We start from the raw sequence: 27369 nt of genomic DNA, 5'->3' as shown, positions 1-27369 counted from the left end.
ACCCAGGCTCTAGGCATCCCCAACACCCCAGCCTCCAAAATGGCTTTGTAGACTGTCACTTTAAGAAAAAAAATGTTGGGGCTGTTCTCCTTTTTTAGAGGTTCTGAGTTCAAGTCCCAGCATACCAACCATCTCTAATGGGTTTGATGCCCTCTGCTGGTGTGCAGGCATACATGCAGGCAGAGCACTCATATAAAATAAACCTTAAAAAATAGTTTGTTCACAGCTAAATTTTACACCTTTACAAAAATGTTGATGGACACCCAGTTCCAACCTTGCTAATTTAAAAAAGGGAAGGCTAGGATGAAACATTATTGTGTCACTAATGAATCCCAAACTTGGATTCTTTGTAGGTTTTCATCTGTGCAGAAAAGCTTGCCATGCTTTCTCAACCATGATACTTTTAGTGAACCTCCTTTTTCTACACCCTCCACTACCCTTACTGACCAGTGTGACTTCCGTTCACTGTGGGGACTCCGTGCCTAAGTATGGTTAAGTCTTGTCTTTTCGAATGACTTTTATTTATTTATTTATTTATTTATTTATTTATTTATTACTAGTTTCAACACGAACCACTTGTCTTGCACATTATCTTTAGTATCGTGTTTATTGACAGGAAAAGGGCATCAATTAACCCACCATCTTTTGTGTTAAAGTGGCACTGTGGGCATGAATGTGTGTTTACTCTATGCGTAGAAGGACAATCTACTATTGTGAAGATCGTACAAGGCAGCACGTAAGTCCTACTCCCTACTGCTTCCCTCCTCCCTTCCCTTCCTCCTGATGCTCAGACCAGGAGCATCATCGTATAAGATTCCTGGAGGTCACTATTATTTTCTTAAACCGGGACCAGGAAGACTCGATGCATTTTCTGTATATTCAAGGGCAGGGCCTACATTAAATGAGAGATTTGCAGTTTAATGGTGACGAGCAGATTTCCTAGACTGTTATCTGTTTCCTGACGAGCAGCTATAAACTCTGTCATCTCTCGGGACACGGAGATCGATGCTAATGTGCTCTGTCCCCTCTGCAGGAGCCACTTTGGTAGCTTACAGAGACAGGCTATTGATGCCTTTATTTCACCCCCCCCACCCCCCCCACCCCCCCAAAAAAAAAAGATTTGATGATCTCTGCCAAGTCTCTATTTTGGAGTTGTAACTGGAGCAAAAAGTTGACCAGCAAAATGGAAATAATGTGGTTAGGAAATAATATTCTGTGTCTTGAATTCAGCGGAGGTTCATCCCCAGATGCCCTTTGGAGTGAAGGTATATTTTAGTTTGATGTGCAAGGAAATAAACTAAAGTCTCCTGTTGCTAGAGGCTATTGTCTATCTCAGGCATCTGGTAGAGAACATGCTATTTCTTGTTCGGTCTACAAACCTGCTTGAGGGAAGGAGTATTGTAAAGATGATGAAAACAACCTTCTTAGAACTTAGAAATTAATCCTAGGTCCCAGAGTGCCTCTCTTACATTGCTGGGGCATGTCCCCTGCCCAGATGCTCTAGACTGACTTTCTAGAGCGCAGCTAGCACACAAAGAGCAGAACGCATAGCGACAATTACTGTGCTCAGACATCAATGGCTATCATATTTCTGTGTAAAAGCCTATATATTAAAAAAATAGACTGGGAGCTGGGCGTGTGGTGCATGCCTTGAATCCCAGCACTCGGGAGGCAGAGGCAGGTGGATCTCTGTGAGTTTAAGGCCAACCTGGTCTACAAAGTGAGTCCAGGACAGCCAGGGCTACACAGAGAAACCCTGTCTTAAAAAACCAACAAAATAAAAGGAAGGAAGGAAGGCAGGGAGGAAGGAAGATAGAAAGAGGGATGGAAGAATAGGGTCAGGTGTGGTGACACACGCTTTTAATCCCAACACTCAGGAGGCCAAGGCAGGTGGATCTCTGTGAGTTCAAGGTCAGCCTGGTCTTCAGAGTGAGTTCTAGAACAGCCAGGACAACAAAAAGAGACTCTGTCTCCAGAAAACAAAACAAAAAGAAAATGGAAGGCTAATGTGTTTTTCTTAGTATAGTAGGGTTCATTTTCTTTGTTTCTCTGAATTTCCTTCATGAAGATGGAAAATGCACACCTGCCTCATATACTTTTTTCTTTTTCTTTTCTTTTCTTCTTTCTTTCTTTTCTTTTCTTTCTTTCTTTCTTTCTTTTTTTTTTGTACTGGAGATTAAATGCAGAGCCATGTACATTTGCCTTGCATTGCAAATATGCTGCTTCTAAAGGATACCTCCATATTTCAGAATTTTCCTGGTAATCATTGCTAGAGTATAGGATTTGTCAAGTTTTTAATCTTGCACTTGTCAACATTTATGTCTGCAGTTATGAAACAAGGTGAATGAGAATATTCATAAAAGATCTGGACTGTCATTTACGAACAGTGCTGACTTTGAAGGAAGACTCACATAAGAAACCAGCGAAGAGTCTCTTAACTAAGCCAACAGCTAGTTCTGTGGCATGCAGATAATTGTGCTTTGTTTTTCTTCATTGCTTTTGAGAAGTATAGTTGAATTTAAATTCGCCTTTCTCTAGGGATTATAACATTAGTGAATCTTTTAAGAGAGGCTGTATCCCCTAACAGTTTTAATCATTTAGAAAAGGAGTCACTGCTGAAAAAAAAAAAAAAAAAAAAAAAAAACAAAGCACCCACTTAAAACAAACTTTGGACAGGACACACGTGTATTTCCCGAGACGCAGCCGTACCTGTCATCCAGACGGTCTAGTAACCCACCGGTAATTCTTCGAGCCTGCGCTGGGGACTCCAGGCTTCCACTTGACGTCTCATTCTGCCAACCTGCAAGTGAAGACATTGCCAGTTCTGCTCGCTGAACACGGTTAAGGATAGCCTGCACTTTTTCTTCTGTCATCTCCTCAGACTCTACTCCTTCTTCCAGTTCAATGTCCTCAAATAGGGATTTGAGCTTTTCTTCCGTCATCTCCTCATCAGGACCAGGTTTTCTTTCCTCCTGCTGTTCAAAGCTTACGCCTACTTTTCTAGTCTGCAGTCTCAGTGGCTCTGCCGGCGTACCATCGCTTGGGACCCCGGCCACACTTCCATGGTACTGAGGACACTCACTCAGACATGTGTCCCTCAAGTGGCTCTCATCTACATCCGGCGGGTCGGCCATGTCTGTTACAGTTACTGAATCGTCCAGTTTGCTGTCTTCTATAGAAGTGTCTTCGGCAGTGACCACTGGAGGCCCACCTGCTGAACAGTCTAGACTGACCTGGGAAGCCATTTGCCCGTCACTCAGTCTACTGGGGGTTCTAAAGGGAGACTCTATGCTAGAGAGATCACTAAAATGGTCATCTTGCTGGAAAGGGGTGGGTGGTGTGCAGTACAACCCCATGGGGGTTTCCAGCTCCACGTGAAGGGGAGGGTGACCTATGGAAGACAGTACATTTGGACTGACTGCAATGAGTTGGAACACAGCGAACATGAACACATGGAATGGCGCAAATTATATATCAGGTATGACAACGCATGACAGATTACAGAGGAATGCTCACGGTTTCACAGTTAAGTTCAGTTACGTGTAGTTTGATAAAATAAAAATAACAGCATCTTATCAATTTTAATAATGTAACAATGCAGATGAAATTAATTCTGTATAAAGTTGGTTGCCTTATCTAGCAGACACGTGGCTCAGGGCTAGTGCATTTTCTCATTGTTGCATGCAAAAATCTACACTGGGGTAGACTGAATACAGTTAGCCACAAGAAGCCAATTCTGTAATTAATTAATTACTGCTTAGGTTAAAAAACTCTACACACGAGTAATGCAATCCAACTCTAACTCTCGCTTGTTTACATGAAGTTATGGAGTGGGGAGGAAGGAATGAATTTACACTCTGGAAAGAAATGATGAATGGATTTTTAGAGCGAGGGCAGGACTGGCTAAAGAAAGATAAGCGACTCCACGCATTTCAGATGCCTTAGTTGGCACAGAGATAGACTTATGGTGTACGTGGAGGTTTTGGGGAGGCTGGTGATGGAAATCTACTTAAGAACCATGAAGCAAATAAAGAAAAACAATGATACAGGATGGAGGCAGGCGGAGAGTTAGGGAACTGTAGGATGCAGGACACCGCCAGCCTGCTCAGAAGGGAAGGAGAGAGCTAACCCTTGACGCTAAGCACTCTCCAGGGACTATAAGAACACTTCCTTGTCCCAGCAGTGAGAAAGCAAATAATGGTCTGGTCATGGTGAGGAAAGGAAGTTTCCCAAAAGCTTAACGAAGAGGAGAGACATTTAAAAAAAAAAAAAGCAGCAATGCATTTTCTCAATTCATTGTTCTGCAAAACCCCCCATTCGGTCAAGGCAAATTGTTCTAAGTTCACATGGTTGGAGGTTGTTGGTTACAGCCTCTTGTTAAAAGTCTGGCTTAAGATTTATAGTTCGCATATAAGTCAAGTTTATTTTATGCCTAAATTTCCCTCAGAAAATTTAATAAAAAGAACTACACAATATTGAGATACAATAACAAAAATCCCCGCGAGCTTATTTTAATGATATTCAACCTTCACAGTGTTAAAACAAAGTGAACCAAGATAACCACCCTTGTGATTTCTTTTCCCTATAAAGAGTAGAGGCAGCTATAACTGAAACTTGCCAGTAATTCTTACTTTGCCCTATTTATCTAAGGCATTTATCAACAAACAGCCTCCCACACTTGAGTTACAGTGCACAAGGTGCACAGGAGCATGTATTTTCCAAGGAACCGACGCTCTGTGGATGGCAGATACCCTAAACCCTTTAGTAACTGGGCACTTCCTAGAATTCTGGACTATTTTCCGGTGTGGCACATATAGAATTTAAAAAGTTCCTGGTTCTTGTTAATCTGAATTTGCCATTTAAAAATAGGAAAAGAAAGTCACCATATTTCTTGACCTTTTTAACAGAAAAATATCCTTGGCTACTCTGGCCCATGCCACGTCATTGTTTTCCATTCGCCATTCACTGTGGCGATGGACTCACACTTGTCAAGAAAGACAGGGTAGCTTCAAAAGCACGGCTGTCTTCCGTTACGTCTTTCCTGACACTCTTTATGAGATGGGGGAGGGGATGGTTAAACTAAACTAAGCCAAAAGGTTGCCAGTGATTTTTTTTTTTTGTGCTCACTGAATTATATATACAAAAATGTCTTTTATGAATAATACATCAAACATTACCCTTTATCCCAGGAATTACTGGCAGAATATAGCTTAATATATGTAATGTTAGTTACCTAACCATCTGGGAGGATGATGGACTTCTCCAGTGCACGCCTGGGTGCTTGGTCCTGCAACAGGGACTCACTATTTACCCCATCCATCCATTCTTAAGCGCGGCTCAGTGCATCATGCTTAAACCTGGCCTCACAGTTTGATTTCACTTATAGATGAAAAGAAATCACTGGCTTTTAGGTTAAAAGAAAAAAAAAATTTAAACGCCAAAGCATTGTACTTTGTAAGGATTAAGTTTTCTACCATTTGGGCGCACAGAACACTAGAAATAACAGCTCTTTCAGATAATGTGCTGTCATATTTCATCCTGTGTCACACACACACACACACACACACACACACACACACACACACACACACAGAGAGACATTTACTGAGCTTGCTCTGATATGAGAGCGCTCATCTGCAGACTCTGTCAGAACAAAGCTGCTGAGAAAATGAGGTAAGTCAGGCGAATCACGGAGCACTTGGTGCTGAGTGGTTGCCCTGTCTGACGGCACTTTCAGATGTTATTGAACGATTAAATAAATATGAACACTAAATGCAATTACCATCAACTGGGTCATGGAAAACATTGTTTTCATCTGCAAAGCTTCTGGTGCCTGAGATATTCCCATAATCAAATATCGGTCCTTCTAGCAGAGTCACTATGTCTATTCGATTAATTTTTGTCAAGACCGAAGTTAAGGCATCAGCTGAAAAGGAGAAAAAGAAAGGGTGAGAACCCAGAAGCATGATTTCCTTCAAGTTAACACAACACCCAACAAAGTCATTGCTTCTGCAGCTCTACCAGCTCCCCACAACAGCTGTGCCTGATGCATGTTCAGAGCACCCAGCAGGCTGCTCTGTGGAGGTCACACCATTTATCCCACTGTGACAGGGTAGATGATCTTCAAACATCTGGACTCCCTTAGGGGGCCTAATACAGCACCATGTTCCTTTAACTCTCAGAATGTCAATGCCGCACCCTTCTATTCAATGCTTAACATTTTAGTTAACCTCCAAGGTCAGGCTGAGCGGGCGACCCACAATAACTCACCCCACAGTGTGGTGGGTGAGAACTGGATGCCTTGAACTCAACCACGACCACCTATCTAAATCCAGTGATAGCCGAGGATTTCCCCACTGCCCCAGACCAAGCTGGATACAACTGGCTGGCTCCCCTAATCATATCCCATGCTCCTCTATACTTCCACACCTGCCCCTGGGTATAGCAGAAATTTCAAACCATTTCTGATGACCATGCCATGACAGAAGAGTTCTTACTCCCACCCCAGCCCCACCTCATTTTTAGTAAATAGGGGAAGAGGGCCATACAAAATGACACAAAATGCACACTGTTTTCCTGCCACTTGCTTTCCAAGAAGCTGCTTAAGCACGGGACTCCAGGACGCCTGCACTTGCTAATCAAGTGCTACTCTAGGCCAGTGGTTTTCATCCTTCCTAAAGCTGTGACCCCTTTAATACAGTTCATGGTGACTCCAACCATAAAATTATTTTTTGTTGTTATGGCTGAACTGTAATTTTCCTTCTGATATGGATGCAAAATATCTGTGTTTTCTGATGGTCTTAGGTGACCCCTGCAAGAGGGTTGTTTGACTGCCCCCTGCAAAGGGGTTGTGACCCACAGACTGAGAACCACTGCATTAGGTTCTCGCTATTCCCCCCGCCCCCCCCCGCCCCCTGCCGCATTGCTACATAAAATTACAGAACACTGAAAATCTGGGAGTGAAACCGACAGCAGATTTCCCTAAGATATTGACCCTGTGTGGCTTTGAAAATTAAAATAAATAATTTTGAGCATACTTGTGGCATTCTTCCCGTCTCTGGTAACCCACTTTTTTAATAACATGAAGCTTTGAGAAATTAATGAATTGGGGTTTTCCACACGTATTTGATTGATTTCATCCACTGAAAAATTCAGTTCCCTTGCCAGCTCTGTAAAAAGAAAGAGAGTTAGAAAGGGCATGTTTTACTTTGCACAAACTTCATCAAATTCACATTCAACTCCTAATACCGCTGTCAAACAAAGAGACAAACAAACAACAAAATGGGAAACAAACCAAAAAAAAAAAAAAAAAAAAGAATTGTAAAGAAAAGCCCTCAGTGTATCGTTGGGCACTGCCCTTCTGGTAGTTGGTTTTGCAGGCAGGCTATGACCAGACTCTCCTTAGATAATTACTTACAATCAAATTCCCATTAGAAATCATTTTTAAAGATTCTTAGGATTACAGAGGGGATGTTGCTGGTTTCTTTTGATTCAGCCAAATTCTCTACTGCACATGTGAGGGGGGCACACCACTGCTGGGCAAATACAGACAGCAGGTTGGTTGCTCTGAGCAGTCCTACTAAGCGCACCTCTTACTCATTTGCTGTGGCAGTGGCTAAGCCTTCCAGTTTTATGATCTCCACCCCAGGGGAAGTGATGACTCCAGGGAAAATCACACATATGATATGCAGCCATTTGTGCAGAAAACAATAAAAGGCAGGGGTGCTTTGTGTCCAAGTACATATTCAATCTTATAAGCCAAGATTAAGAAGAGTTCAACACGGGCCCTGAAGATGGGCTACAATCTGAGCTCAACCCTAGGATCCTCATGGTAGAAAGAGAATCAAATGAACTCAGTCTGAATGGAGACCTTGGGAAAAGAAGATCTCTGTTCAGCCTTTATCTCTTTAAAAAATAGGTATCAAGTATGTATTACCTCAATTACTATAAAGTAAGAAACATGAGGAATTGCTTCCATGGAAAGCAATTGGTCAAGAATCTATTCTTGTCAAACATTTCCAACAATCGGCAATAAGCAAATAACTAAGTAAGTGATTTGTACGCATGAGCAATCACTGTGGAGTTGAACTACTGGAAACTTGACAATTGTCCCCTTGTTGAGCAAAAGGAGGAAGCTCACTAATGTGGGACTGAGGTTTTGTTTTTTGTTTTTTGTTTTTTCGAGACAGGGTTTCTTTGTGTAGCGTTGGCTGTCCTGGACTCCCTTTGTAGACCAGGCTGGCCTCAAACTCACAGGGATCCACCTGCCTCTGCCTCCAAAGTGCTGGTATTAAAGGCATGAGCCACCATGCCCAGCAAGATTGAGTTTTTAAATTCCTCGTGATCATGGTGGACAGTTAGAAATATGTCATATAAAACGGTGTTTCTAGAAGTGGAGCCAGCTCTCCTCAGCACAAAAGTTAGCCTTAGTGTGTGTGTGTGCACCGACACTTTCTTTTCTATTTAACAATAACAAGAGCTTAAGTTTATGTGGTGCCTCTTAAGCAGAGTGGTTAGGACAAAGCACCGCATATATAAGTTTGATATCCTACGTATCTATCAGAATCAAAATCAGAAAATATTAATCTTGTTTAAAAAAAAACCTATAAACTCTATATTAGCTGGAAACAAATCTGAAGCTTATTTTAAAAAGCAGAGCTTGTTAACGATGGTTTCAGAGAGACACATTTACATTTTGTTTGCTTAAATATTGCAAACTTTCTAATAGTCTCCATTGATTATACTGTAGTTCTAATTAAGGGAGTTATTTCTAGTTTTAATCCCTCCATCCATTTACATTTTAGGTGAGACAAGTCCTACTGCGCAAAAAAATCCTTAAGAGCAAATACTGATTGCTTGAGACTGAAGAAAGGCACATTGACCCTGAGAAATTCAGAGCAGGAAGACTTGATTTTTTTAAAGAAAATTTGTTTAATTTTTTTTATGTGCATTGGTATGAAGGTATCGGATCCCTTGGAACTGGAGTTGTAGACAGTTGTGAGCTGCCACAGGGTTGCTGAGAATTGAACCCAGGTCCTCTGGAAGAACAGCTAGTGCTCTTAACCACTGAGCCATCTCTTCAGCCCTGAGAGGACTAGATTGTATTTCTTCTGTTCCATTCTTAGGGATGAACTGATGCTTTGAATATGCCAGGCCACTGAGCTCTGTCCCCAGCTCATCTGGGTGCTCTTGTGCCACATCTCCAAAAAATTTACTTTGGTAAACTAAGGGCTGTACTGGTAGGTGAAGGAAAAGCTGGCTCTTATTCAGGAATGGTGCAAAAACCAACTTACATTCATGGATTTTCAGGTGAGTGACCCATGTTAACTGACAATTGTTGTTACTACAGACCTTGTTGGGAAATATTAGTACATGTAAACCACTAAGAACTGTCAACTTTCAGGGGATCACGCAGACACCTGACACACCAGAGTTCTGGGAAGCCCTTGGCCATTAGCAGTTCATCTCAGGCAGGGACAAAGGAAGCCTTGAAGATTTGGCAGGGCGGGGAGGGAGGTCTTTGGCACACAAAGGAAAACTATGATAAATCTGTTCCCTATGGTCTAGTTTTACCTTCTCTCTTTAACAGCAGATAATAGTATGGCATGAGAACGGATGCAGTAGCTGATTTTATATATATATATGATTTTAGAAAGATAATACATTTTTTACTAGCTTAGTTATGTATGGCTTGTAGTCATAAAAAAATAAATCAAGCATTTGTTCCAGGATATTTTTAGAGGAGTGTTCAAAGTCTTTGTGCATTTAAAAGTATATTCAACCTAGGAAACATCAAAATTTTTAGACTCGCATGAGTCAGGACCTGGGGGCCTTGTTAGGATCAACATGGCAAAGCCAAATGGCTTGGATGACACACAGCCCCACATTTGACTTTACTGATGTGAAACAAGGCTGGGTATTTCCTTTCCACCATCCCGACTGTAAATGGCTTCAGAGAACTCAAGTACCTTTGTGAACTGCGTCTATTTTACTTACTTAATATCCCTTTTTTTCCAAAAATTAACTGATGATCAAAGCTTTTATCTCTTTGTTTTCTTCTTCATAAAAGTTATCAAAAATAACTTTTGTTCTCCATTGTCAAAGTAAGACAAGGGTTTCCTCTTAAACAAATCCCAAGTTCACTTAAAAACACCACTGCAATAAATATATACTAATTGGATATTATCATGCCCTAGGGAGGTTAAGTAAAATGTGTCTATAACTGGCTATACCAGGGCACGAGGTAATCGATTCATTGTCCAAGAGTGCAGTTTTAACAACAGAACATCTTAATTGTGTAGTCATAGGTCTCAGCTGGGTTTTCTGTTTTGCTCCTAAGGCATGTTCCCTCATACAAGACTACTCTTTTATGGAAATGACCCTCTGGAGAAAGAGTTTAAGGTAAAATAAGATCTAATTTTTAATTTTTTAAAGAAAATATTTATTTATGTATACAGTGTTCTGCTTTCATATATGCTTGCACAACAGAAGAGGGCACCAGATCTCATTATAAATGGTTGTGAGCCACCATGTGGTTGCTGGGAATTGAGCTCAGGACCTCTGGAAGAGCAGCCAGTGCTGTTAACCTCTGAGCCATCTCTCCAGCCCTAACTTGTTATTCTTTTATCGCATAAGTACAGGGAAAAAAAAAAAAAAAAAAAAAAAACCCAAAAAACAAAGGGCGTATAGCCACTGTGAGTAATTTTCAGGGTAGGTAGGATTATGGATAAAGCTTTACAGTTCACTTGTCTGTGTGTTTAAGGATGTACACAGTGATTTTTGCACATGACAAAGACAAGGACACTGGGGAAGGGGACCTGCTTCATTTAGAAGCATATGTACTTACCTGTCCAACTAAGTCCCAGGTGATCGGCTACTATTGCCATCCTGATATCGGTCCGCTCACAAGGACTCTGTGGACCTACGATTTACAATTTCTCAATTAAAACAATTGCCAAGTAAGACACGACACTGGAAAATTGCTTTTCGCAGTACTCAGATTTTTTTTTTTTTGTTACAGAGACTGACACTAGCACTGTGTACTTAGGTGTGTCTCAGTCACCTACACAAATTCTTGTTGTCTGTCACCCGCATCAGGCCAAATGCCAGATTACATGGATGTTTGAAATGTAATGAGATTGAACATGCTGGCGAGCTTGCCACTTCACAATGGGTCACAGAACCGCGTCGGTGGCAGCAACAACCATGACGGAAATCTGAAAATCTGTGCCTTTGGCTCTGACAGAGTCATATCCATGAGCACAGTAGAAAAGAAAACTGTTCACATCTTGAATGACACCAGTGTAGCATGCTTCCCTAGCTCTCTACAGTGTAGCTGGGGGGGAGGGGGAGAAAGAAAAGAGGACAGAAGAGCATCTAGGACAGCACGCAGAGATGACAATGACAGAATGAGAAGCTACGGTTAAACCACTTCACAAGCAAGTCACGACAGGTCATGCACTAGGGTCTACGAGTTGGAAAGTGTTTACGGACTATGCTGGTTCTCCAGGTTGTGAGCAAAGAGCGCTCAAGAAACCTGACTGCCTTCGTTCTCACCAGTCCTCCTACTGCCGGCCTTTCCACTCTTTGATTTTAAAGGTGTTGCCTCTGTTTTCTTATTTCTAGCAGACTTCGTGGTAACTGAAGGCTGGCCACCCCGGGAAGTCTCGGACAACGACGTGTTCCTTGAGGTACTTTCTTCCTCATCAGACAACTCCGACTGCATCTTTTTGTCTTCTTCCGTGAGGCGGTCCACAAGTTTTAGGGTCTCACCACTAATTCCCTTAAAATATTCAATTGGATGTTTACATACCTCCTTAAGCTGACTTTCTCTAACTTTAACGGTGGCAGTGGTGGTGTTGGTGTTGGTGTTGGTGGTGGTGGTAGTAGTGGTGGTGGTGGTGTTGGTGGTGGAGGTGACGGTGACACAGGTGGATCTTACCTTTACTGGCAACTTGGATGGAGGCTGTTTGGCCTTGCCTCTCTCTGGCTGCCCTCGCTTTTGTGTGGCGCATGCTTTTCTGACTGAAACTAGGTTCTCCCTGTGCGTGTTTTTGACTGGAATTCGGGACTTGCCGTCTACACATGAAGAAGTAGGAAGGGTTTTGTTTTTCTCAGATTGACCAACCTGCCTCAGTTTACCTGCTTTACTGTCTGGCTTATGGTTTGGCGGGAAGACATCTTTTGGTGCGGTGGCCTTTATGGGAAGCTTGGATTTCCGCCTAACCCCTATGGGTTCCTTCCGAGACTCTCGGCTGCAGTGTCCTTGCATCCCTGGACTCCTTCCTGAGCCTCTGACTGGATTAGCTCTGTCTGTGGTACAAGTGGGTGCAGCACGTCCTGTCAGAACTATGTGACTTGTGGTGTTATCTGTCTGCATAGCAGAAGAATCCAGATTATTGTTGTTATTAAAGTTATCTTTTTGAAAATCGTGTTTCTCTTGGGGCCTAGCGCCCACCTGGCTATCGGGTGCACTTGAAATCTCTTTCATTGTCTCATTTTCTAGTCCCTGACAGTTGGTCACCACAGCCTCTATCTTATCTGTCACTTCTCCAGGGCCTTCTTTCTTCATGGTCATGGTAGATGCAGAAATTCCCATTTTGATAGGTGTGCGTGACTTGGGGTCAACTTTTGAGGTGTTAGTGGCGGCTGCTGACTTCTCCAGAGAGCCACTACTGGCTGTGCTGCCTTCCTGACACTCTCCGTTGGTCGGGATGCTGGGGTTGGGTTCGACTGTAGGTGCCTCTACATCTCTCTCTAGATTGGTGTCTACTGAGGTGTCCCCTGACTGTGGCTGTGGGGTATCAGTGACCATACTGTTATCCCCTTCCCCCTGGGCCCCTGACTTCCCTTCAGGAGTATGCTCACCAATCTGAAAAAATTGGAGCCTTTCTTCCACAAAATCTCTCTTGCTCATGTCAATTGCACCACTGCGGGTCATCTCAAACATTTTCCCTTCATGAAATGGGAAGGGGTTAGGCTCACTAGTCGGGGTACTCTCGTCAGTTGGTGTTCTGGCTGGCGTTGTGTCAGGGGTGGTTGCCGGAGAGCGGTCGTCCACCGCCAGACCAAATGGCTTAGTGTCATCTTCCCGAGATTTCCCGTCAAAAACCTCATTGTCCCCTCGGTTATTGGGCCAAGGGTCAAAATCTAGGCCTTTGGTCGCTACAGTTTTAAAAGGAGTGGCGAACTCTTCATCAACTTTGTAACTGAAGTACGTGTCGGGGAATACCGATCTGTCCGGATGTCTGCCTTCCAGGGTGAAGAACTGGGCCCCTGACTTGGGATCGGCCTTCTCCGGGGTTCTGTCAGATGAAGAACTTTTAGAAGACAACGGCTTCTCCTCATCCGGTCCCACCTTCCCCTCCTCCTCCTCAATAACTTCCAGTTTGCTCTGACTGAAAGAGCGGTCGGCCGGCTTGAGGATGCCCTCGGTCCAGACATCCTTCTTGGTGTCTACAGTTTGACTGGGGAGTTTAGAGTCACTCTCTGTTAGGCCGTCATCTTCGTCTTGCAGGTCGTAGCCATCCAGAGAGTCTATCTCGGTGGCGTCCGTGTCATGAGAAAACTCAGCCGTGGTCGCGATGGAACACTCGGTGACAGACTGGTCGTTGTTCCCATTCTGAGCTGTTTCGTTCTGAGGCGAGTCAAGGCCAGATTCGCTCTCTCTCCCGTTACTCTCCACCTCTTTCTGGTTAGAAGCCTTTGCGGCGGCGGTTTTGGACTTTGCCACGTCTTTCTGTCCTTCATCGACTTCCTTTAACTTGAAGGTGTATTTTTTAACTGGGACTGGTTGATACAGGGACTCGTCATCGCTGGAGTCACTGGCCTCAGCCCCGGGAGGGACTGGTGATGGGGGCTGCACTCGGATGACAGGCTCAGCCAATTGGTACTTGTCAGACTCATCCTGAAGGCTGACCTCAGTCATGTCAACCTCCTTTTCAGGGAGATACTGGTGTTTCTTCTCCGATTCCATCTGGTCGGCATCCAGAGGCGGAGGAGGGGGAAACTCAATGTAGGCAACCCGGTTACATTTGGGCCTTTGGATAGAGTCTTTGCTCACATCCTGATCTGTTGCCCGTTCCGTGGTCGCCTGCTTTATTGGGGCCGATCTGGGCTCCTCCTCCTCCTCCGACTCCTCGGAAACCTCTGGGATTGGGCTGGGTTGTCCTGGTATAAAAGCTATGAGCGAGTCTGGCGTCTTAGATGTAAATTCATAACTCACTTCCTCTGAACTGGGAGTTTCCGGGGTCAAAGGGCTCTTCCCAGAGCTGTCTAGAAAGGACACTTGCTCCAGTGTGTCATCTTCTGGACTGCCCTGGGGAGAAGGAGGCTGCTTCTGCGGCCTAGCTGTATAGAAGGTCCCCCTGGCTTCCTGCACCGTCTTACACTCCTGACTTATGATTTTTTTTACACCTCCCTGTTGTAGCTCCTTTTCGTACTGTTTCCCCACTTGTACAAAGCTGACATAAACAGGTAACGTTTTGATCTCTTTCCCTCCCTCTGCCTTCTCCAACCCATCCACGGAACCATGGTCAAACACATCGCTAGAAGGAGAGACCTTTCCTGGGCTAAACTCTAAGGAATCGGGAGATTTGGTGGGAGAGGTCTCGGTGTCATCAAGAGCTGGGCACAGGCCTACGTAACTCTGGTGTTTGGAAACTTTGCTGATCTCGGAATAAGTAACTTTCTCATCGTCTATGGAATTAAAGTGCTGGCTGTCAACTAGCTCTTCGCTGCTCATACTTGACCGGGGCACTTTTTGGGAGAGTTCAGGTTTTGGAAATGTTGTCTGCTCACAAAACCCATCAGGAATGCTAGAAGATGGCGTCCTCCTCTCATCCGTGACCCTGATGGGAATGTGAGATGCCACTGAGCTCTCGCTTCTCCTGGGAGGATGGTCGCGAGCGCCGCTGGGATGGTCCCCATCTTTAACAGTGTACTCCCTGTATAACACTTTCTTGGAGGGAGATTTTACACTCATTTCTTTCATTTCTGAGAGAGAGCCATTCGTTAACAATTTGTGTTCTCTCTCAGTCACACACATAAATTCATTCTTTGGGTCAGCATTCTCGCTCTCGCCAGGGCGACCAATGAGATTCTCTCTTATATCATGAACAAGCACATGGCAAAGTTTCTCTGTCTGAGCCTTATTGTTATTGGCCCCAGAACTTTCCCATGTTCTATAGACCTTTCTGTCCCACGGTCCCTTGGTTGCTAGATCTGAAGTTATGGGACAGGCTGAGTCTTTAGCCTGCTGCTCAGGAAAGAACTCAGGCATCGTTTTACTTAACACCTCAGTTCTGTGTCTTTTGGCATCATTGGAGCCAGATTCACTTGCAATCATCTCATTGCCTTTGGCATGCTCAGCTTTGAGAATCATAACATCATTTTGCACAGGCACCCTCCCCTCTGAGAGGTCTCCAGCCTTCTGCTGGTTTTCTCTAGCAGAAGCTTGGTGTGTGGGCAGCTTGTTTTCTTGCGTTTTCTTAACTGGGATTCGGGATGGCCCGTCCAGATTTTTCTCTTCTTGACATGGGTCCTTACTTTTTGCACGTGCGCCTTGTTCAAATTTTAACCTGATGGAACTGAGTTTAGATTGTTTGAGCTGAAATCCAGATGAGGGTCCTTCGGGTGCCCTGCTCTGAGCAAGGGCAGTTCTTGTGGCTTCCTCTGTAGGCTGGCCATCCTCACTCTGTTGGGAAGGGACCCTCTTCTCTGGGCTGCTGGACCCACTGGGTGTCTTCCTGTCCTCAGCCTGAGGGACGCCTTGTCCATCTGGGCCACGCTGCCTGCCCCTAACCCATGCATCATTGGACGCCAACAGTTCTGTTAACACTTTCTCGGGGCTGCTACTGGTGGAACTTTGCGAAGAACATTCTTTGCCGTTTTTGGGGCGTGCTTTCTTCTCCGGGGACTGCAATTCGTCGTTCAGCTTCTCGGTTTTGTCACGAAAAAACTGTGACACTTCAGTCAGCTTCTCTTCGGCCTCCTTCACGGTCCTGTCCACCCTATCTTCATACATCAACTTCCCTCTGCCTCTGTCTAGTCTGTCCTCGGCCAAGTGCATCCACATGGCATGTTTTGGACCACTGACACTACCCGCATAGTGCAACACCGTCACTTTATCAAAGTGCTCATCCTTAGACACTCTCCCTACACCATTTTCAGACACATCTTTATAGACTCTGGAGAGGATTTCTTTTGGGGGGGCAGTGGCTATTTTTTCTCTGGATCGCTTATCAGACCCCTGTAACTCTGAACTAGGGGGTCCTGCGGGGTCTGTCACCGATTCCTCGGTATCAGAGTGAGAAACATCTAACTTCTCTGATAGAAGCATTTTCTCGGCAAACCTGTAAGACTCCCCTCTTAGGTCTGACAACTCATCGTCATGGTATTCTACGGAGTGCTGGCTCAAAAGCTTCAGCGTTTTGTAAGAGTCATCGGATAGGAGCTGTGCGGAACTAGGGCGGCTATCTTCTTCTTGGGACCCTGGAGTGTTTACTCTGGAAGATTCCAGATAAGAAGGCAAGGACTCTTCTGCTGCAAGTTCTTCTTCTTCTTGCTGACCCTGCTCCTCGGGGCAAGGAAAAGCATCGTGTTTCTCTGGCAGAAAATCTTTTAGGTTAATATTCCCCCGGGATAAGTCTCTCTGATACACAGACATTTCCTTCTCTGGATGCTTTTTGGTCTCTCTAATAATGACTTCAGTAGGCTCAGCTTGGTTACCTTTTTCGATGTGAACTTCTATTATACGCTCCAGTTTGGGTTTCATTTGGCTGTCCTTCTCTGCGTGCTGGCCTGAGGTCTCAGCTACAGACTTGGCAACGTCTGGAGACATGGCCGACTTGTGTTCAAACAGCCCTGCCAGCTCTTTGGAAGGGTCTCGCCCGGACTGAAAGGCCTTCATAATGTCATGGACTGACATGGTCTCCTCAATTCTTTCTGAGGCACACTCACTGCCGGGAGGGGAGTGATACACCATCCTGGTGGTTGTGGTAATATGAGTCTCTTCTTTGACACGCATTCCTTTGCTTAAAACCCTACTATGGTCCTCTTCCTCGCTACTGGCTTTCATTTGGAATGCCTTTACTTTTTCCTTTATGCTAGAGGTGGTAGGTGTTGGCTCCAACTCCATAAATGTAGGTGAAGGCTTGGGAGAGACAGGGTCCTCTGGCTGGGACTGAGGGATCTCCCCAGTAGAGGGTTCATAGCTCCTGATCACATGAACCACTTCAGTTCTTGTCTCTGTGATGACAGGAGGGATGGGGACTTCGTGAAATAGTGGCTTCGGGCCGGTGCTTTCCGCGCTTTGTGGCGCCGAAGGTGTTTTCTCACTCCTGGTTTCAAAGCCACTGTCGGACAAGGGACTTTTATCTTGGTCATGTTGGGAAAAGTCATCGGGAGACTCTAAGATGGCATCTGTCCCAAAAAAAGAGTCAGCCATCTTGCATAATTCCTTCTCAGAGGTGGAAGGCCTCATGGAGGCCGGTGGCATTTTGAGTTTATGCTCCTGCAAGGCCATGGCTGGCTTTAAAATCCTTTTCTGCCTCTCTTCTCCATCCTTCTTTGCATCTTCAAACTTGTACTTTAAGTTGGTCAATGAGCTACTCCCGATGTCATTGGTCAGGTAGTCAATGACTCTAGTCAGGTTGGCCTTCCCATGTACTCTCTCGGGCAGAGTTGAGGCATGACTGGCAGCAGCTTGCCTGGCTTCTCGTATTTCCTCAGAACTAAATTCTGTCCAGTCATCCTCTGGAGAATGTCCTTTGTCACTTTTTGGGGACTTGGGTGGCCCTTTGCCGTCTATACACACATCCTTTTTGAGGATCTCACTCACTTTCACTAAGTCTTCCTTGACTTTCTCAACGATTTTGAAAGGCTCTTCGTCGTCTATCCTCCCTCCTCTGGGGAGGTCGGGTTGGAATGGCTTCTCCTCAGGCACGTCCGTCTGCAGTATGGCAGTCATTCTCATGAGGTCCTCCTTCATTTCAGCCACATCCTTTAAGATCTCCTGACTGGAAGATAAAGAAGATGGGACCGACGGCTTAAGGGCAGAGGGTGCAAGAAACAGCGATGACTTAACTGGAGATGAAGTTGCATTGAAGTGGGGCTGAGGGCGTGTCTCTGTAGTCAATGTTTTAATGGGTGACAGCAAAGCTGCTGCCGATTTTGTGAGCGAATTCGAGTCTGGAAGTTTCTTCAATGCTGGTTCTGGCAAAACATTGACTACCGAGTATACTGGCACTGTGATTATTGATGAAGTCACCGATGAGGTAGTAGCAGGTATTGAAGACCCGAGGGAGGTGTAGAGTGCACTTGCGGAGGGAGTTCTAAGAGACTGAAAAGCCGAGGGTGCTGCAGAAACATACGACCTGAGTGGGGAAAAGGGCATGGCTGTTGTTGTGGAGAGCGCTTTCTCCACCGTGTCAGTGGCTGCGCCCACCATGGAGCTCACAGCGTTTGTGGCTGTAGAAATTTTGTCCTGTAACGTGGCAGTGGCTTTGCATCCGTTAATTAAAGCTGAAGACGAAGGGTACTTCAGAGGAGAAACAGACCCATTGACTAGAGCTACCTCTGCATGTCCGGACATCTGCTTTAAGGGGGAGGAGAGGGACGATGACATCGTAGCTTTAGCTGTTGCGATGACGTCAGCGGCAGACTTAGCTGGTGCCGCCACTGACTTTAAAGGTGAAGAGACCAGTGGTACTGTTGATGTGATAACCGACTTAAATGGCAAGCTTGAGGAATACATGGTCATGTTGGATTTGGGGGACGCAGGGGGTGTCATAGTGATGGATGACCTCTCCAAAAGAGACCCTGCGGTCGTCACGGGAGAAGTTCGAGAGGAAAAAGTTGAGTTGGGTGCCAGCCCCTTTAAAGGTGCAGCCGCCTCTGTGACTGTGGGAGTTCTCCCCAGGGTACCAGAGACAGCTTGGATATTGTATGGAGACGGTGACACTACCGCTTTTATTGGTGAAGAAATTGTCCGAAAAGATCTAATAGGAGATGCCACGTCACTAATGGATTTGACTGACGATGTGGTTGATGCACCTAATGTGGATTTGATTGGAGAAGGAGTCGAAACAGACCATATGGATTTTAACGGAGAAGCGGATGGCGTGTTAGAGGAAGAGCTGGATAAAGAGGCGAAGCCTGACTTGGCCGGCCCGGGCAATGTGGTTGGAGCTGTGGTCCAGGACTGGTATGGTCTTGTAGAAAAGAATGGCTTGTATGAGTAAGTGGTGGGGAGGGATCTTGCTGTTCCTGAACTCCGTTCAACTGTTTCTTAAATTTTTAAAATGAAAATCAAACACAAAAAAAAAATCAACAAAAATGGTTGAGAAACAGAGAGACCAGAGGGGAAAAAATTGGTCAGTAAAACTTTGAAATATTGCAGAAGCAAGTACAATCGTTTGCATGATTTGGGATGGGAGAGGCAAAGAAAAAAAAAAAAAAAAAGAATGATTTTAAGCAAAGGAGGAAAAATAAACATGAACAAACATGAAGAATCCAAAGTTAAAAAAAAAAAAAAAAAAAAAGGAAACGAATGAGGTAAAAATGAGAACCAGAGCGGAAGTGAAATGGAACACAAGGAAAGCACACCGCAGCCAAATAGGCCAACAATGTAAAGTAGAAACGCAGGCAAAGTATTGACAATGGCAAAATGAGCACGGTGGGAAACGGCCCTCCTTACTTCCTATTGACTTTCTCGTGTGCTGGGTTAGAAATAGCAGCAGCCATTCTGTTTGCCTGTATATGTACATATGCCTGCTTTGTGCAACCACAGAAAGTGTTTTAAGACTCTCGAATGTTCCCTCTTTTACAACTTGTCCACCATAAATTGCACCTAGTTAGAACCATTTCGATATGTGAATCCATACATTAAATATTTGAGACTTTTTTTTTTCCTTTTCGAAAAGAACCACTCAAGCTTTATCATGCAGAGTCCAAAATGACTAGTAAGAGACAGGCAACTGGTGTGCAAACTGTGAAGCCACTGGATTTTTAAAAATCTGTTTCTTCCATGCACGATTCGTTATGTTTCACACTCATAAAAAGCCAATAAGAGCAAGAGATTGTCTGAGTCAGAGCTGTCAACCAAAAAACTTAAAACAATGACAAGGAATGTTTGCATCGGTCCTTTTTCCATGCAGTCTATTCCTTTTGATGAAGGGGGAAAAAGAAAATGTGATATGAAATGATATTTAAAATGCATGTGTACATATGCACATACAAAGGAAAAAAAAATACGGTTCATGGTTACCAAAGCAAGCAAAGCAACTGAAAACATCCGATCATGCGCGATTTATCATGGCAAACAAGCCAATGAGGTAATACAGTTTAAAGCAGTATTATGCACGGTATATATAATATTTGAAAATACTTTCTCAAGAACATTTGGAAAGAAGAGTACACTTTTTCCACGAGATGGACAGTCTTGGTACCTTTTGAGATTTTAGAAAACTTTGCGATACATTATTAAATATATCTACAAAAGAACTCCATATCTGGAGCTTGCTTCATTATAAGAAGTACATAATTTAGATTAATATTTACCCCCATAATCTGGTCAACTCTCAAAAGGTATCATGGGGGAAATCTAAAGAGCATACATATATTTTGAAGACCCCATATATCAAGTACCTACAGTGGCATATGGTACAAATGTAATATGTTTACGAAATGTAATGGTACCAGATCTGGTGCCTCCCTAGAATATTCCCAACACCCATGGGTACTCTAACCACTGCACCAGCCATGAGGAAAGATGGGCCCAATAATACCAACATGTACCAACATTCTTCTCACAATGGGCAAGAAACCCATACATGAGGTGGGCACACACTGGGGACAGCAAACACAAGCTTAGCCATCTCTATTCCCATGACTCCTTAAACAAAGCCAACTGGTCATAGCTTTGGAATGCCAGCCAACAGGGTAACGAATGTCCTCCTATGCCAGAGATGAGCACAGTCTTGGTCTAAAAGGACAACCATTTGTCATAACAGTGGGGTGTGAAAAGGACATGAGAACCTGCTTCATCCTTGCTAAAGGGACCCTCACCCAGGCAGGACTCAGTCTGGCCATCAGTACCAACACCCTAGTGGGAAAGGCCATACTGCAGACACATGGCTTGGCGAGTCCTTTGATTCAGTGATGTGAGTGCAGGTACGGTGGAGGCCAGAAGAGGATGATAGATCCCTCCTGGAGTTTTTGGGCTTTGGTAATCTTCCTGACATGAGTACTGGGAACTAAACTCGAGTCCTCCACGAGAGCGGTAAGCACTCAGAATCACTGAGCCATTTCTCCAGGCCATCACAGAGAGTCTTCTGAAGTACATCTATGGGTTTCTAACTTTGAAAGGAATCACCAAACTACCATTTGGCTGCACGTTTTATGTCTTAGTGACACCCACTTCATGACAGCCTTTGTGAGCATGGCCAATTAGGGATGTCCGGCAGTTAACACCTGGGCCAGAGTGATATGGGAAAGTATAAGTCATTTAGAATTTAACACCTTCAGGGGCTGGGATGTTTCCCTTATGTTCGCAGTCCTTTCTTATCCTCCTGCTCGACGTCCCCATGTGCCCTATCCCGAAACAGACAAACAGCAACACCAAACCAGAACCCTTTCCTTCGGTCAAAGGTCACAGACAGGCTGAACAGGTTTAGCTGACACCAGCCAAAGAGCAACCTCGTGTGTGTGTGTGTGTGTGTGTGTGTGTGTGTGTGTGTGTGTGTGTATGTGTGTGTGTGTGTGTGTGTGTGTGCGCGCACGCGCGTGCAAGGAAAACTCACCCAGCAAAGGCTGGGGCTTACATTTCAAGTGTTCCAAACAACTGACACCTTGGGGACAGAGTTAAGGAAAATCGGCCTGTCTCTCACCTAAAGTAGTTGCTTCAACAAGCCTGTCCAAAGCCTTAGGGATCCCAACAACTACCCAGGGAGGGTCTCAAATGGAAAAATCCACACCCCAGAGTTACACTCATTGAACTTGACCGAAAAACCAACTAGCTGCGGGCATGTCCCACTAGCCTGTTCTTTACCACAACCCAAATTAAGTTTCAGGTCTTTCTGCTTCTGGAGGAATAGGGTTGTGCCTGCCAGAGGACAAAACTCAGGTCTGTGGGAATGCTTAAGAACACGGTAGGCTTTTTAATCTATGTTTCTCTTATATTCCACATTTTGAATCTGAATACGGAAATTTCCCTAAGGGAGTCAAAAGTCCAGTGCACTGTGCCATGTGTAGTGCAGCCATTTCCTGTATGCGTGCCATATGCATGCTGGACCATAGAACTCAGAAGAGGTGTGACAGAAACCAAGACTGCGGCTCGCACTGTGACATCCCCAAGCTTCTGAGAACTTCTGTGAATAGCTAGCAATTGGTGATCAATGACAAAATATTTTCATCTCAATTTTCTTTAAGTTACAGCTCTCTGCTGGCTCGGATGGCAGGACCCTGTTGTCGATCAAACAGGACATTGCACTCTGTACTCATGGTCCCCTAGGGGGCGGGGCTAGGATAACTCAGGGGCTATGGTGACCCTGGGATAGGAACACTGCAACCACGAGGGAAGAAAAGGTAGTCAGTGGAGACAGGAGGACAAAATATGACCAAGTAAACTCGTAACTGCCTTGCAAGCTAGTGAGGAGTAAACTCAAACAACCAATAGGACCAAAGACCTTTCCCAGACTAGTCCAAGAACAGCCTTAGAAGTGAGATTTCGACAGAAGGCAGAAGAGATGGGAGCTGAGATAAGTCTGTACACTAGTAGTACCCCAGAAAATAGGCTACCAGCCTTACAAAAGCAAAACAGCTGGAAGTAGAATACTATGCTATAGAGAGGACAAAGTGACCTAGTAGTCACTTGTGCCACTGTACACATACAGGAGTAAATACACACCTTCCTTTTTAAGCACACTTAAAAGAACACTGGTATTTATCTCTGAGCATATTAACAATTACCAAGATAAAATCAAGGCTTTAAAAGGAAAAAACCCTCAAATGTTTACTAACTTTAAGGACAGAAATCATTTGCAGCTATGACCTGGGAGATCTGTACCTACGTCTTCAATGAAATAATGGAACATTAAATTTCATAATAGGCTTATGAAATTTCTCTGTAGGTAATTGGTTTAGGGTATCTGTTTTCCAAATGACACCAAAATTTAGGATGTATAGAAAAAAATGTCTCTTCTTCTAGAAATCGACATAGATTAGTGAACGTGTTAGGAAAACTCACTCATGCCAGGCTCGGTCAGGTAGCTGTAGCGCTTACGTAAAGCTAGGGATGCAAAACTCTGACGTCTGTCTGCTTTCTCCGCCTGAAAAAGAAGGGAAGACACCGTTTCCACTTTTCCTGGGACATCATTCCACTTCGAAACGTCTCACTGAACGGGATGGTCATGTCTTGTCCAGCCTTAGGCTTTCTATTTCCCCTTGGGAGTCTACCACCGCCACCCTCAACTCTCAACCACATAACCGTGACTTAGCAGGTCAAGGCACACTCAACACAGCAGACTACAGGGGACTACAAAGGTTGAGCGGTGAGTCCCCTCCACCCCCAGCAAGTACACATATCACAAAGTACGCTCACTACGTGAGTACACTCAAGGAGAACGGGTACGGAAAGCATCATTCCAGTGTCCGTTGTGGGTACTGTTGATGGGCACATGGTAGAGAGTAGGAGATTAAAAACAGGTAGGAGGCCTTAAAAGCAACTGTGCGACTTGAGCTGCCTTTATAATTGGCATGTGGTTTTTTTTTTTTTTTTTTAAATCCAATTATTGCAAAGCTTACAGAATTAGGTGGAGACAACTTAGGAAAAACTCTTGTAAAATTGAACAATGGCATTCTTTTTAAAAAATGGCCAAGATAGGGCTTGGATACATGGGGCAAGAGATTTAGGTCCTAGAATGCACATTAAGCAGCTTACAATCTCCGGGGGAGGGGGCTGGGGGGGCATGTCTCATGTCCTCTCCTGGCCTCCAGGGGCTCTGCACTCATGTGTACACACCCACACACAAACACATATACACATAATTTAAAAAGGAAAAACATTTTTTTTTTTTTTTTAATGGCCAAGAAAAATTCTTCAGCTGGAATGGTAAACTTCTATCAGCAGTTGGTGAGAAAATAGTTTACGTTACACAAAACACAGCTGATTTGTACAACACAACTCCATATAATAACCAGGGTCTTGGGTTAGAAGTGACAACATAGCAGTTAGCCAGCCAGAGGGCAGTAGATAGGAAAATACTCCTGTGAAACTTATACTGTTAAGTTTATGCACGGCAACCTGCCACGCTTCCAAGTGCTCAAGTGGGCTCCAGGTTGTCATGAGCTAGTTTACGGTTTTACAGAGCACTGGGAGGAAAGCAAGCCAATAGGCTAAGATGCACAGTAGCACTTAGATTGTTCCCACACTGGAGCCTGCTGCAAGCTTTTCCATACATAGCCAGTATCTATTCTACCTTGGATAGGAATAAGAGCAGAAGTGTTCATATTACCTCATCATCTTGATCTGACTCTGTCTCCTTTTGGTCCCAAGATGCATTGCAGAGACAAGGAATATTATAATGGACAGCAGGGAAAAGAGTGTCAGGATATGAAAAGGGCTGGGTAGGGAGCATACAATGCAAGCTGGTTTAGAAAGCAAAGCAAATCAAAAGAAGCCAGTAAAAACAGTATCATGGGCCATACATCCATGGCAAGTTAACATGTGGCAATCATCTCGGAAGCATAAAGATCCATGAGCTACCAGCGGAAGCAATCAACAAGACTCCATCACACAGACTCAAAAGTACAGGACACCACACACAGAGACTAACATGACTCGGGTTTCAGGGGCTTTCCAAGTGTCACAAAGCATTCCTTAATTACATACCAAGGGCCCAATGCCTCAAGACTGGGGGGGGGGGGGGTGGGGGGTGAGGGTGGAAATAAACCAGTTTTAAAAGATACCTTTTTATGCGCAGGGAGAGTAATATTTAAGTTGCAGACAGCCGTTTGGGGCAATCCCTTTGTTGTCTTCGGCTCCTTCAGGAAAGACAGACGGCCACAGGGCTCTTGGCTGGTGTCTCTAACCTAAAAGAATTTGGGTAACTGATGATTACACAAAGAGACAGTTTCTGGTCCATTTAAAGGTGAGGCATGGTTTGTTTTACCAAGCGGTCTTAGGAGGATGTACCTGGCAAGGCGCAGAGGCTCAGCTCCTGGCTTAACCAATAAGATGGCCACCCGCCTATCTCCTATGACAAGCCACTCTGAGCTATGTACATTTTCTGTCTTCCTACTAAATTTCTTGAAGTGTCGGTGCTTGAAACACAGGAGAGCAAATGGTGAGGAAGAGGACCTCCTGACCGCGCCTGAACTCCCATGGAAACAGAAACCAAAGCTAACTAAATGTGGCCCATTCTGGCTGAGGTTGTTTCATTTTATAAACACTTCTAAAATAATTTTTATAATTTGGTACATTTTGAGACTGTGTCTCACTATATAGACTTGGCTTGTCCTGGAGCGCACTATGAAGAGCAGGCTGGCATCAAACTCACAAAGATCTGCCTGCTTCTTTCTCCTCAAGTGTTGGGATAAAAGGTATGCACCACTATACTGGGTTCTATTTCCTAAATTTAAATATATGTATACACGTGTGTGTGTGTGTGTGTGTGTGTGTGTGTGTGTGTGTGTGTGTGTATTTGAATGTTCTTTTTACCAAAGATAAAAGTTTTACTAGCTTGAAAATTCACCCTGGTGGAACTAGAACAAAATCTGACCTTGTTCTTTAAGTCTTATTTGGTGGGATAATTTTTTAAAAAGTTTATTCTCTTGGGACTTTTAAAAACAAATGCATAGGATCTATATTTAAGATATTTACCTTGATGGAAAACGGCAGTCTATTTTCTTTGAAAGAATAAAAGTTAAAAACAAGCTGTTGTCCTCCTTTGGTAAGAGGGGCCAGGTTTCCGTAGCAGTCAACGTAGATGGGCTTTCCTTCCAGAACCTTCCAGGGTAAAAGAAACACAATTTAAAGTCAACTTGATCTGGAAAACTTTTGAGAGTTTGAAGTCAAATAGCATTGAAAGACTGACATATTTATATCATTGTGAGAAAAATTACTTGTACAGGGTTATTAGCTTTGAAAACACATCTGGTGGCTGGGTGGTGGTGGCGCAGGCCTTTAATCCCAGCACTCAGGAGGCAGAGGCAGGCGGATCGCTGTGAGTTCGAGGCCAGCCTGGTCTACAAAGCGAGTCTAGGACAGCCGAGGCTACACAGAGAAACCCTGTCTCAAAAAACCTAAAACCAAACCAAACCAACCAAACAACAACAAAAAACAAAACAAACAAAAAATCCACATCTGGTGCTTACAATCTTACAGCCGCAATTTGTGCCTATTACTTACAGATACAAACATATACAACCAAATTACATTTCTCTTTCAACAGTGTTAAACATGAAAGAGAAAATGTCTGACATCATTTGCTTATGTAGACTGAGATTGTTCTCTCTCTCTCTCTCTTTGAGACCAGGCTGGCCTTGAACTCATTCTCTTTGGTTGGTCTGATAGTCATGGGATCTCTGGGTTTGAAAAAAAAACTGTGGTCCTGTGTGTGGAAAGTGATGACAAAACAAAACAAAACAAAAAACAAAAACAAGCAAACAAACAAAAAACCGTTCAGACAGCCAAGGACAACGGGAGAGTAGTTCAAATTCATTAGCATTCCACCCTAACCAGCTGAGGTGAACCCAAAGCACTGAAATAATTTGAGGATGAACCCATTTCAAAGTTTTAAAATAGAGTGTGACTGTCCACAATATTTCTGTGCAATGTGCGCCACGACAGCCTGCAGATGAGCCCATGTCTGGGGAACGCGGTAACCGACGCGTGCTCTTGTAAGCCCGGTACCTCAATGTCCTTGCTTCTGGCGACCTCCTCGAAGTTCTCCTGCTGCTCCAGGGTTTTGTCCACCCTGTCGTCCGTCATACAGAAACACCGCAGGGAGGACTCCACCGGGTCGTTCGTTTTGGCAAAAACAACAAACTTGGCCATGTAGGGGACACATATCAACTCTCTGTACAGTTGTGAGGCCAGCCCTACAGTTTCCAAAACCTGATGGCAGTCTGCAAGCCAGAATCTGAGAAAAACAAAAGGGCAGGAATGAAGAAACAAAACCCAATAATAACAAAAGTCCAAAGATAAACCCAAAAGAACTTACAGTGACGAAAATTAGAGGCTGGGGGTGGGGGTGTGAGTCCCTGGTAGAGCAAATTTTTTTTTAGCATGTTTATCCCCAACATCAAAAAAAAAAAAAAAAAAAAAAAAAATCAAACTATGAAATAAGATGAAAAACACCAGAGTCTAAT

The 27369-nt window shown here is 44.2% G+C and overlaps 1 protein-coding gene across 1 annotated transcript in view; it reads right to left on the bottom strand.

The window, feature by feature from the left end:
* Positions 1-27369, bottom strand: part of Ank3 (ankyrin 3) — a 307445-nt gene that overhangs the window by 12099 nt on the left and 267977 nt on the right. Inside the window, exons 33-42 of the mRNA XM_051153191.1 lie at positions 26912-27140; positions 25880-26005; positions 24967-25089; positions 24513-24539; positions 23246-23327; positions 11557-19281; positions 10847-10921; positions 7038-7169; positions 5783-5926; positions 2710-2800 (exon numbers count right to left, since the gene is read on the bottom strand). Of these exons, the coding sequence (XP_051009148.1) occupies positions 2710-2800; positions 5783-5926; positions 7038-7169; positions 10847-10921; positions 11557-19281; positions 23246-23327; positions 24513-24539; positions 24967-25089; positions 25880-26005; positions 26912-27140 (8754 nt within the window). The remainder of the gene's footprint in view (positions 1-2709; positions 2801-5782; positions 5927-7037; positions 7170-10846; positions 10922-11556; positions 19282-23245; positions 23328-24512; positions 24540-24966; positions 25090-25879; positions 26006-26911; positions 27141-27369) is intronic.

This window comes from Acomys russatus, chromosome 11 (assembly GCF_903995435.1).
Source record: "Acomys russatus chromosome 11, mAcoRus1.1, whole genome shotgun sequence".
Classification (NCBI taxonomy): Eukaryota; Metazoa; Chordata; class Mammalia; order Rodentia; family Muridae; genus Acomys; species Acomys russatus.
This window is presented reverse-complemented; position numbering and strand designations above follow the sequence as displayed.